The following is a 12688-nucleotide window of genomic DNA, read 5'->3' as shown; positions in this document are numbered from 1 at the left end:
GCTGTGGAAAAAGATCAGAACCCTATCTAGTTTTTGATCTGTTTCAATCACAGGTTCTATGGATGTAGAGTAAGAGCCATGCGTTATTAAAGGAGTTCTCCAGTGTTGCCTATACATATATGTTTTAAAAAAAACATCTGTTTTACTGGCTGAACACTACTTGTACCCAACTGTATATGGAAGTAGTCTTGTTGCTGCTGCTCTGACCTCGAATATCCAGCCCATTAGACTTTCAAACTCCCATCCACTGTTAGAACTGGTTTTACGTTCTGCCTATTAGAAGTAAAAAGACACCCCCATGTCTAGCCCACTCCCCTTGTTAAAGGGATATCCAAGGAGCCATTTCCACCTTGAACCCTGATCAAGAAGAAGCAGTTAGGAATTTTAAAATCCCAGCACAATCTCACACCCTCCTTGCAAGGGTTGAAAAAACCAAACGAATTGAACATTTCTCAGGAACTGAGCCATTTCCAAAGCTCATTAGGTGAATCATAGAAAACAAAGCACTGAATATTACACTGTTGGTCTATCCAGCTACAAACACACTGAATCACCTTGATTGCAGAGTTTCATAAAGAGAGGCTTGATTTGTCTGCATGCAAAGTTGACAGAAAAGTCCAGTGGCTGCTGACAAACATGAATTTATGCATTGATTAGTTGACTGATTAATTGCACTAAATAATATTTGTTAAGTGCCACCTGTACGAGAGACATTGGAGCACAGCAAATCGAATAGAAAAATGTACATAAATGAAGCACAGTAGAGGAGAGGGAGAGAAAAGAAATAGGAAAACGCACTTGACATCAAGCAGGACACATTTCTAGCAGTCTAGCAAGTTATTGTTCGCGAGAGCAGAGCCTTGGAGAGAGTCTGATGTGTTCTGGAAGCGAATACCACAATACATAAAAAACACCCAGGAGTGACCAGCAGAATGCTTGTGTGCTGGACAGGTTGTTGAAAGTATCTTACAGAACATAAGGTCTTGTTTAAAATTTGGCAGATGGGATACTCCGTCACAAACCTGGCAGATGTACTATGCAGCCACGACCCGTGCAGGTAAGACCGGTGAGGCGGTTGGGCCGGGTTGGGGGGGATTCGACAGACGACCATGAGGGAAAATTAAATAAATAATTCATTTTCTCTCGGCGTCTGTCGAAATCCCCCCTCCCCGGCCCCACCGCTCTTACCTGCACAGGCTAGTACTATGTGATGTATTGCAAGTGCATTATAGCTTACACTTCTTGTAAGATGGCAGACAGGATAGCCATCATGCTTTGAGGGAATATACCATCCTCCAAACTCTCAATAATGCCCTACATGTGGAGGTCCACCCGAGTTCTCACAGTGTGGAGACATTGTTTGCACAGGATGTGGGAGTCTTCTGGAAAACTCAGTCTCATAAATCACTTTCTGTGGGTGAAAGGAGGGAAAATACTTCAGAATTCAATGCCATTAAAGAAGGTCTCCATTCCAATTCTTCCCTCCATTCCCTGTCACTATTGTGTGCACCAGGGGTCCAGACAACTGGTGAAGTATCGGGCTTTGTCACTCATTCAGACATTGACATTTCTCACCATCCTTGGAGACGGCCATCATTTGCTCAGATACTGCTGGGAATGGAGAGGAAGGCTGAGCAGAGAAAATCAAAACCTGCATCTTAACTAATAGAAGATGTGACTATGTGTGCATTCCTCATTCTGGGCGTAATCCTGCTGGAGTCCTACATCTCTAAAGTCTGCCATACCAAAACTGCTAGAATGGAATAACCTCTAACGGGGAAGCCATGTCTTTGTACATTTCCTGCATCTTCTGCAGGAGACATGCCCCACAAGGTTTTATTTTTTGCCTTCTCACCCCTGGCCAATGAGTTCTCTTGGACATTCTTGCCTCTGTCCCACTGGGCCCAGTGTTGTCTTTTTCTCATTGGCGCCTAGCGCATGGCAATCACCTGGAGGGTAGCCCACACACCTGGAGCCAAGGGATCTCATTCCCATGAAGGCACAGACAGCTTCCACCCCTACCTGCTCATTTCTGCTCCATTCCATGCAGGTCTATTGCCAGCTGCAGCCTTCTCCCTCATCCTCAATCCCCTCTTGTCAGGAAGTAAAGATAATTCTCAATGGTTTAATGCAAGATGTGCCGCTTTCATTTCATACTAAGACAACTACTAACATTGGGCATTCTCTCCCTCCCCATCCCTTTCTGCCTTGGCTCCCCTTTCCCTCTATTTGTACCCTGTACGCCCATCTCTCTCGCTCTCTCTCCTGTCATGACTCCTTCTTTGTCCCTCTCGCCTGTTTCTCTGCTTCTCTGTCTCTCTTTATATTTCCCTATTGTTTTCTCTCCTTGCTATTGACTCTTGTATGACCCTCTTTAAATCTTGGTCTGTTTTCCCTTTCCCTTTTTCTCTTCGCCTCTAACCCTGCTGACCCTTCTTTGTCCAACGTATGCTCTCGCCTTGTCCCCTACCATCATCTCTAACTACTGGTACTACCTCACTCTCTCCTATTTTTCACTATGCTGTCTCTCTCCATTTCCACTCCCTATTTATTCATCCATCTCTTACCTTAATCCTCACCCATGCCACTCCATCACCACCTCTTCTCCCACCTGTATCCTCTTTCTCACATCTATCTTTCTCCATCTCTTATCACCCATGACCCTCATTCATTCTTCCATCTGCTGCTCATCTCTTTCTTTACCTCTTTTCTTTCTCACTCGTCTGCACATTATCCTGTATTGTATCTCTCCCACTATTACGCTGTTCTTTCACATGCCTCTTCTCTACTCCACTCACTCCGCTCTCCCCTATCCATCTCCCTATCCACTTCCTGTCACCCACAATATTTTTCTGTTTTTCTCATTCATATAATCTCATTTTCCCCATCCTCTGTGTTCTTCTCCTTTTCTCTCTTACTACTCTTGTCTCCAATCCGTGTCTTTCCTCTCTACCCGTTCCCCCCTTTGTCTCTTCGCCTATTCTCCCTAACCCTATTTTCTCACCCATGTCACACTCCTCTTTACCCTACCCTTTGTCTTCCTATTCTCCATTGGTTACACCTATTCCCCCCCCACTTTCCTCTACTTCCCTGCCTACCCCTCTTCTACTCACTCCCTCTCCTTTCATCATAATACCTTCACTTTCTTTGCTCCCTCTTTTCCCACCCACTCTGGTTCTCATGTTTCCATGCTCCCCTTTACCGCAACCCTTACTGCTCCCCCTTCCGCTCAACTTCATGGTTCGTCCCACCCCATCCCCATTTGCTTCCCCTAACTTGCATCCTTCTCTTCTTCATCCTTTTCTTTCCTCTCTCTCTCCACGTTCCCTTCCCTCCATCACTTCTGGTTGCTCTCCTACTTCCGTCTTTTTCCTTCTCTTGCTACCCTGTTTCCCCTTCTATGCTTGCTCTACTCTACCTCTCTTCTGTTTACTCTCCTTCTCCTTTTGCCTTCCTCTGTTTATTCAACTCTCTTCCTTGCCCCTCCTTTCTCTCCCTTCTTCCCATTGCTTCATTGTTTCCATCTCTTTCTCTCCTCTACTTGTTTATCCTACCTTTGTCCCCTTCCCTTGCTTCCTCTTCCCTCCCCTCTCTCTTTACCCCTCTGCCCCTGCAGAAGCTCAGCGCTTGCCGTACTATGCCACCTACTGCCCTCTCCGCCTTCTCATCCACACGGTCTGCACGAGCCACTACCTGGACATCTTCATCACGATCATCATCTGCCTCAACGTGGTCACCATGTCATTGGAGCACTACAGCCAGCCGCTGGTGAGTGACCGGCCCCTGGGCCACCTTTGTGTTGCCCCTGGAATTTCTCTGTAGCTACACTACATCTCTGCTAGCCCTAGGGAGTCCTCTGATCAGCCACTTTAACACCCACATTGATCAACTGTACATCTGCTCTGCCTCTGTGCAACACCTGAGGGCCCTGTGTTTTCGTAGACAAGGGAACACAAAGGTATGTAGGGGACAATGGGTACAGATATTTATAGAGGAACACGCGGCCCCTACCAATAGAATGTTTTACAGCAATCCACCTAGAAGTCAAAATAATTTCTATTGCAACAAACATCTAATGAAATAATACAAGAATTTAATAAATGTTGGAAAAAACGGATAAGTGGGAAACATATAGGGCAACAAACAATTAGATCAACAAAACTCAGACATGTACTGGGTGACTGCACACATAAACAATAATAATAATAATAATCTTTATTTAGATATTACACAGATATCTTTAAAAGAAACTTACAAAGTTCACATTATATAAAAGCTATTAAAATATATAACAATAAACAATTAGTGGCACATATAGTATAAGGTACCAATGCTATCCTTAACAAAATAAAGACCAATTGCAATAATCATGGTACTCTATGTCCACAATGTGTCGATCCCTCTTTACAATATGGGGACCATCATCAGTACTTACATATGTATGCTTTAGACAAGAAATGCCTGTAAAAAGAGAGAATTTAATGGGGTCAAAAGAAAAAACGAGAAGTGGAGAAAAAGAGGGGAAAAAAGGATGAATATTATTACTAAACCACCTAGAATAAGGATCGGCGGCCTCTTATACCATGCAAGTACATGGTTGGATGAAATATAGCCAATGACGACTGAAGTGAAGGAGTTAGCTCTAGCAAGCATGGGGCATGCACATATGTGAACCGGCTTATTAGGTGCGTGGAGTCAGTGAGGGGTTATTACTAAAGTTACCTGGCTGAACTATAATAGAGAGCAGTCCAACCAGGCAAAATCCATGGTTATTGACAGGATGCACAAACAACAAGAAACCTGTAAGTCGGAAAGTTCAGAGAAAGATACGCTGACACTGGAAGAATTGCACAGAGAGAGTGATTGAACTAGCTATCAACAAAAGCTGTTAAAGTCCTATCAGACCACCCAAATGGCGGAGCCTCATCATGTAGGACTCCTAGACCTTGGTTTGTGTGCAAGTGCCCAGACGTATTTTGGCATTGCATCACTCGGCCATGGTCTAGTCACCGCAGTTGTACATATGGATGGTGAGACTGATATGTGCAGTGCAAAAAATAAAGTGATGTGTATAAAATGGCTGAACAAGCAAACAAATAAACTTTAATGGCGTTTGCCTGAACGTCAGATTAAAAAATAGTGAAATGACAGTGTGACAAAATCACTGTCTAACTTGCTTGGTAAAGATCAAGAATTTTGGCCCTAATTCTTGATCTTTACCAAGCAAGTTAGACAGTGATTTTGTCACACTGTCATTTCACTATTTTTTAATCTGACGTTCAGGCAAACGCCATTAAAGTTTATTTGTTTGCTTGTTCAGCCATTTTATACACATCACTTTATTTTTTGCACTGCACATATCAGTCTCACCATCCATATGTACAACTGCGGTGACTAGACCATGGCCGAGTGATGCAATGCCAAAATACGTCTGGGCACTTGCACACAAACCAAGGTCTAGGAGTCCTACATGATGAGGCTCCGCCATTTGGGTGGTCTGATAGGACTTTAACAGCTTTTGTTGATAGCTAGTTCAATCACTCTCTCTGTGCAATTCTTCCAGTGTCAGCGTATCTTTCTCTGAACTTTCCGACTTACAGGTTTCTTGTTGTTTGTGCATTCACACTGGGGGTATTTACCTGGTTTGTCGTTAAATAATTTCCCTCTGACCCTCCCCTACGAGTAGTTGTTATAGTGTATTGAAAGGATGCAACATGGCAGTTAGTGGTGAATTTGCAGCCGCTAAGTGTCTTGACTGTGCGGATGCCGGATTCCAGTATGTGAGGTAAATCTGACTAGAAGGAAAGAGAAGGGTAGATTAACGGGAAGCTGATGATCAGCGAACCATATTTTCTATTCCAGCTCGACAACTTACCAACGGATTTCTTATCTACAATAGCTGGCGATGAGCAGACCGTGTACTCAGATCCGGCTGGATATAGGGACTGTCTTTACCAAGAGATGTCTCATGTTCAATAGCTCCAGCTAGGGGAGTGCAGCGGATCATCAGGTCCAAAGCAACTGGCGTAATTAAAAAGGGGTAAGCATCAGGAAAGTAGAATCGGAACCCCAATCTAGTAACAGCTACTCACCTTATAGGACGAATGTCTGGGGCATCAGAAAGCGCATGCCCTCTCCAATGTCAAGTCACAAGGCGGGAGTTGCATGGATATCAAACCTCTATTTTTCATAGATGATGCACACATATCAAATTACCAACAAGTAAATGGTTTTCATTCTTTTTATTATTCTTCAAAGTAATTTCTTATTATTACATTATTTCATTCAGAAATAATTTTTGGGGTTTTTTTTAAAACCATTTTTGTCACAAATAGAAATACATTATTTGACACATTTATTATACACACAAGATCAAAACACCCCTTGTAGACCGCTTAAAAAAAATGTTCCTTAAACATTATCCATAATGTCCATTCATTCTAAACTAGCTCACCAACCATTCTTCTCATGCATACACACTCTCATACTGTGCAAGGGATCAAATATGGGGGCTATATACACAAAATTAGCTTGTACTCTGGTCTCGTTAACTAACCCAAAGACGGCTCTGCCGGCATGCATGGCAGAATTGGACACCTTTGCCAGAGTGGCCGGATTTAAAATGAACTCAGACACGACTCTGGCAGTTCAATGGGCAGCACTGAAAGCGGTGGTCAGGGGGGAATTCATTGCCCTCTCAGCAGCAGAAAATAGAGAGCGCCAGCGTAAACGTGAGGAACTTACACAACGTGTGAGGGAATTGGAGCAAATGCACCAACGGACGGGGGCCCAGAGAGTGTGGTGACAACTTAAGGCGGTGCGCCACCAACTGACGGCTCTAGACCAAGATAGGGCAGAATACGCGGCCCTACGTCTACGCCATGCTTATTATACCGGAGGGGACAGATGTGGACATTTGCTGGCCAATAGATTACGGGAGGTTCACCAGCGACAAGGGGTCAAAGATATTGTCAAATCAGACGGATCTTGCGTGTCTGCGGACGCGGAGATAGCAGAAGCATTCCGCGATTTTTATGCAGCTCTGTACGCTGGGAGCTCGAGAGATCTTTTGATGGAAACTGCTTTTTTAGATTCTGTCTCCCTGCCCTCCCTGACGACCTCCCAAGCTGAACAGCTAAAGCGGAACATCCAAACAGAGGAGGTTATTGCTGCTATCTCTCGCCCTAAATTGGCGAAGGCACCAGGACCAGACGGCTTCCCCGCCATTTTCTACTAAACGTTCTGTGCAGTACTTGCCCCAATCCTCACCCGACTATTCAAATCCTTTGCTGAGCAGGGAGCGATCCCAGGGGACCTTTTAGGAGCCTCCAAAGCAGTAGTTCCCATACCTGGAAAGGATAGAACTAAGTGTGGGGGTTATCGCCCGATTTCTCTCCTCAACATTGATCTTAAGTTATACACAGGGATTTTTGCTGCCCGACTGGCTCCCCACATGCCTGACCTTATAGACCCGGATCAGACGGGTTTTATACCGGGACGGCAGACTTCCGACAACACCAATTTTTTTTTTATTTTGATAGAGAAAGCCTCTATGGTATCTGGGGAGTACATACTGTTAGCCATGGATGCCGAAAAGGCGTTTGACCGTGTTCATTGGCCCTATTTAGAACAAGTACTGGAGAGGGCGGGGATGGGGGAGAATTTTTGCACCTTTATTTTAAACTTTTACAAGTTCTCTACCGCCACGGTCAGAGTGAATGGATACACCTCCACTAGCTTTGCTGTAGATAGAGGCACGAGGCAGGGGTGCCCTTTATCGGCCCTCCTCTTTCCACTCTACATGGAGCCTCTAGCCCAGAAGATCAGACAGAAATCGGCAGTTGAAGGGATCAAATATGGGGGCTATATACACAAAATTAGCTTGTATGCCGACGATGTGCTGGTCTCGGTAACTAACCCAAAGACGGCTCTGCCGGCATGCATGGCAGAATTGGACACCTTTGCCAGAGTGGCCGGATTTAAAATTAACACAAACAAATCAATAGCTCTAAACCTCTCATTGTCCCCAACCACTCGGGATTTCTTGCAGAACCAGTTCCCCATACAATGGGTGTCTGACACAGTCCAGTATCTAGGGATCCGATTATCCCCTTCACTCCCTGCCGTGATAACTGCTAACTACACCACCCTGCGTGAGAAAATCCGACACGAGGTCGGTAGATGGAAGCATTACCCTCTCTCATGGTTAGGCAGGATTGCGGCGGTAAAAATGACCGTTTTGCCCCAGATCCTATATCTATTCCGCACCCTCCCTCTCCGACCACCAGCTGGCTGGATCCGCCAGACACAGTCCGAGCTGGCCCAGTTTATCTGGAATGGCCAGAAATCGCGAATGCGACGAGCGTTAGTAACGCTTGCCCCAGAAATGGGAGGGCTAGGTGTTCCTGACCTCCACCTGTATTTTGAAGCGTCGCAATTATGTTATCTAGTTGAATGGAGCAGATGTGAATCCGAGAAACATTGGCTGTTTCAGGATCAGGAAGTACCGACGCGACCGCTGCAGGAAATCCCTTTCCTGCGCAAGTCCGATAGATCCCCCAACTTGTATGCCTCACACATAACTAGGGTCCCTTTGGAGGTGTGGGATGACACCAAGATAGCACACGACCTTACGACCTTCCCCGTCACCCCTCACCCCGCTGGTAGATAACCCTGACTTCCACCCAGGCACGGAAGGGGCGGCTTTTACACACTGGCGGAAGGCGGGCTGCAGAGGTTTGAGTCACATATATGGGTCTGAGGGGGGAATGTCTGACAAAATATCGATAACACAAATATCGATATACAAAAATATCGGAACAAAAATATCGAAATCAAAAATATAGGAATCCTATCCCTAACAAGGTAAGTACAAAAATATCGGAAAAAAATAAAGAATGACAAAAATATCGTTTTTTGTAAAATATCGTTTTTTTTTTATTAAATAAAAATCTAATATTAACAAAATAATACTTATAAATGTAATAAACATATTTAAAAATGTAATATATTATTTTAAATTAATACATAATGTAATACAAATTAATATTAATAAATATATAATACATAATATATTTTTCAATAAAATTAACTCTAAATTAATTATTTTCATAACTTATAAAAAAATAAAATATAATAAATTACTAATACATTTATATACATAAAATAATCACATAAATAACAATTAATAACAACATAATACTAATAAAAAAGCTAAATACATTTTAGATAGTGTATGAGTAAAAATTACTATTCCCACTCCAGAGAGTGCAACAGTAGGGAAAGTGTTGCATAGCGTAGGGGTAACAATTACTATTCCAACTCCAGAGAGTGCAACAGTAGGGAAAGTGTTGGATAGCGTAGGGGTAACAATTACTATTCCAACTCCAGAGAGTGCAACAGTAGGGAAAGTGTTGGATAGCGTAGGGGTAACAATTACTATTCCAACTCCAGAGAGTGCAACAGTAGGGAAAGTGTTGGATAGCGTAGGGGTAACAATTACTATTCCAACTCCAGAGAGTGCAACAGTAGGGAAAGTGTTGGATAGCGTAGGATTAAAAATTACTATTCCAACTCCAGAGAGTGCAACAGTAGGGAAAGTGTTGGATAGCGTAGGGGTAACAATTACTATTCCAACTCCAGAGAGTGCAACAGTAGGGAAAGTGTTGGATAGCGTAGGGGTAACAAATACTATTCCAACTCCAGAGAGTGCAACAGTAGGGAAAGTGTTGGATCGCGTAGGGGTAACAATTACTATTCCAACTCCAGAGAGTGCAACAGTAGGGAAAGTGTTGGATAGCGTAGGGGTAACAATTACTATTCCAACTCCAGAGAGTGCAACAGTAGGGAAAGTGTTGGATAGCGTAGGGGTAACAATTACTATTCCAACTCCAGAGAGTGCAACAGTAGGGAAAGTGTTGGATAGCGTAGGATTAAAAATTACAATCCTAACTCCAGAGAGTGCAACAGTAGGGAAAGTGTTGGATAGCGTAGGGGTAACAATTACTATTCCAACTCCAGAGAGTGCAGCAGTAGGGAAAGTGTTGGATAGCGTAGGGGTAACAATTACTATTCCAACTCCAAAGAGTGCAACAGTAGGGAAAGTGTTGGATCGCGTAGGGGTAACAATTACTATTCCAACTCCAGAGAGTGCAACAGTAGGGAAAGTGTTGGATAGCGTAGGGGTAAAAATTACTATTCCCACTCCAGAGAGTGCAACAGTAGGGAAAGTGTTGGATAGCGTAGGGGTTGAAATAACATACTAATAAAAAATAATTCATTATTACTTAATGACATTAAAATTAGTTCCCACCATATTCCCCTATAAACACACAACCCGCAACAGAACACATTTATCAATTAATGAATTAATTAAAATTAATTACCAATTAATTATAATTATTTACCAATTAATAATAATTCATGTATTCTTCCTACTAATTAATAATTAATTCTACATAATTAAATTACTTCCCACCCTATTCCCCTATAAACCCATAACCCGCTACAGAACATATTTATCAATTAATAAATTAATTAATATTAATTAAAAAAATTCTCAATTAATTAATTAATAATTCCTACTAATTAATAATTAATTTAACATAATTAAATTACTTCCCACCCTATTCCCCTATACACCCATAACCCGCTACAGAACATATTTATCAATTAATCAATTAATTAATATTAATTACAAATAATTCTCATTTAATTAATTAATAATTCCTACTAATTAATAATTAATTTAACATAATTAAATTACTGCCCACCCTATTCCCCTATAAACCCATAACCCGCTACAGAACATATTTATCAATTAATCAATTAATTAATATTAATTACAAATAATTCTCAATTAATTAATTAATCATTCCTACTAATTAATAATTAATTTAACATAATGAAATTACTTCCCACCCTATTCCCCTATAAACCCATAACCCGCTACATAACATATTTATCAATTATTCAATTAATTATAATTAATTAAAAATTATTCTCAATTAATTAATTTATAATTCCTACTAATTAATAATTAATTTAACATAATTAAATTACTTCCCACCCTATTCCCCTATAAACCCACAACCCGCTACAGTACTAAAAGTCAACATTTAATTAAATTACATTAAAAATAAATTAATAAACATAATAAATACAATATAATATATACAAAATTTATTTAAAAATCGATATTAGTAACATCGAAATTATTTACTTCGATATTACTGACATCGATATTTAAAACTTCGATATTACTAATATCGATATTAAGAGTGTCGATATTACTTACTTCTATATTATGTCCCTTCGATATTTAAACTTCGATATAATTGTATATCGAAATTTAAAACTCGATATTTTGTCTGTGTACCAGAGGGGGTTATCCCGTTTTCACACTTTCGGCAAGAGTACGGCTTCCCGGTGAGGCTGAGCGATTGAGATACTTACAAGTACGTCACTGGGCACTACAGCCACAGGTCCGCGCTAGCGCAGATAGACGACTATCCGCATACGAACGATGGCTCATCACACGCACGACAGGCTCCAAACTCATCTCCGACCTATACAAGATGTTACAGAACACACAGGTGCACACTAACAACCTGGTCAGAGAGCACTGGGAGAGGGAGTTGGGCAGGACCCTCAGCCACAAAGAATGGAGGGAGATCTACTATAGGGCCCTACATTCGGCATACCACATGGGGCTCACAGAAACATTCACGAAAATTGTGACATATTGGTATTATACCCCAGACAGACTACATGCGATAGACCGAAATCGAGAGGCGACCTGTTGGCGGGGCTGTGGACAGATTGTCAACCTGGTACACCTGTTGTGGGAATGCCCGCAGATTCAACCATACTGGACTCAGGTGCTGGATGAAATAGACAAACACTTCAAAACGGAAATCCCACGCTTCCCAACCTATGTGCTTCTAGGCCTTCCCAACCCCCTGACGTACCCATTAAAATCCCGCAGGGGCAGGCTGATGGCTATTTCGCTAGGCTCAGCGCTTCAGAATATCCTTACACATTGGCGTACCTCCACTACACCCTCCTTTGTGGGCTGACTCCACCGCCTATGGCATGTACTTGGGATGGAAAAACTGTCGCTCACCATGGCAGGGGAGGGATCCACCGATGATGACCTATGGCAGCCTTTCCTATCACTGTTGGCCACTGAATTCCGAGAAGTTACGTGTCCTCGGTACCTTAGGCTGTTGCGCCTCACTGAACCCCGAAAGGCAGACTGTTAGACAGTTTTCTAAGGGACTAGAGAGAGGGAAAGAGAGGGGAGAGATAGGCGAGAGGCTGGGAGCACTGGACGGGGAGAGGGAAGGGGGTAGTGGGAGGGATAGGGTTTTTCATACCTTTTGTTTTTTCTTATAGGTTGTTGCTTTCAGACACACAAAATGAGTGGATATTGGCCGAAGGGTTGGCCTCCGCCTCTCGGCTGGCACCTTCGGACTGTTATGTTGTGCAATAGCTCGACAATGGCTATATGTAAATGGCATTCTTTGAGTGTGTTTTAACTCAAAATCAATAAAAACATTTGAACCATAAAAAGAAGTAATCATAATGGCTAACAGTACTCCTCTGAGGACTGAAATAATGCTAGTGAAGTTGAAAAAGCCGTTGACATTATTCAAAAGACCAAAGGTGGTTATAGCAGAGTCGTCTA

General features: G+C 42.4%; 1 protein-coding gene across 1 annotated transcript in view; it reads left to right on the top strand.

The window, feature by feature from the left end:
* Positions 1-12688, top strand: part of CACNA1I (calcium voltage-gated channel subunit alpha1 I) — a 646661-nt gene that overhangs the window by 461063 nt on the left and 172910 nt on the right. The window contains exon 23 of the mRNA XM_078650206.1: positions 3617-3768. Within this exon, the coding sequence (XP_078506332.1) occupies positions 3617-3768 (152 nt within the window). The remainder of the gene's footprint in view (positions 1-3616; positions 3769-12688) is intronic.

This window comes from Lissotriton helveticus, chromosome 1_1 (assembly GCF_964261635.1).
Source record: "Lissotriton helveticus chromosome 1_1, aLisHel1.1, whole genome shotgun sequence".
NCBI lineage: Eukaryota > Metazoa > Chordata > Amphibia > Caudata > Salamandridae > Lissotriton > Lissotriton helveticus.
This window is presented reverse-complemented; position numbering and strand designations above follow the sequence as displayed.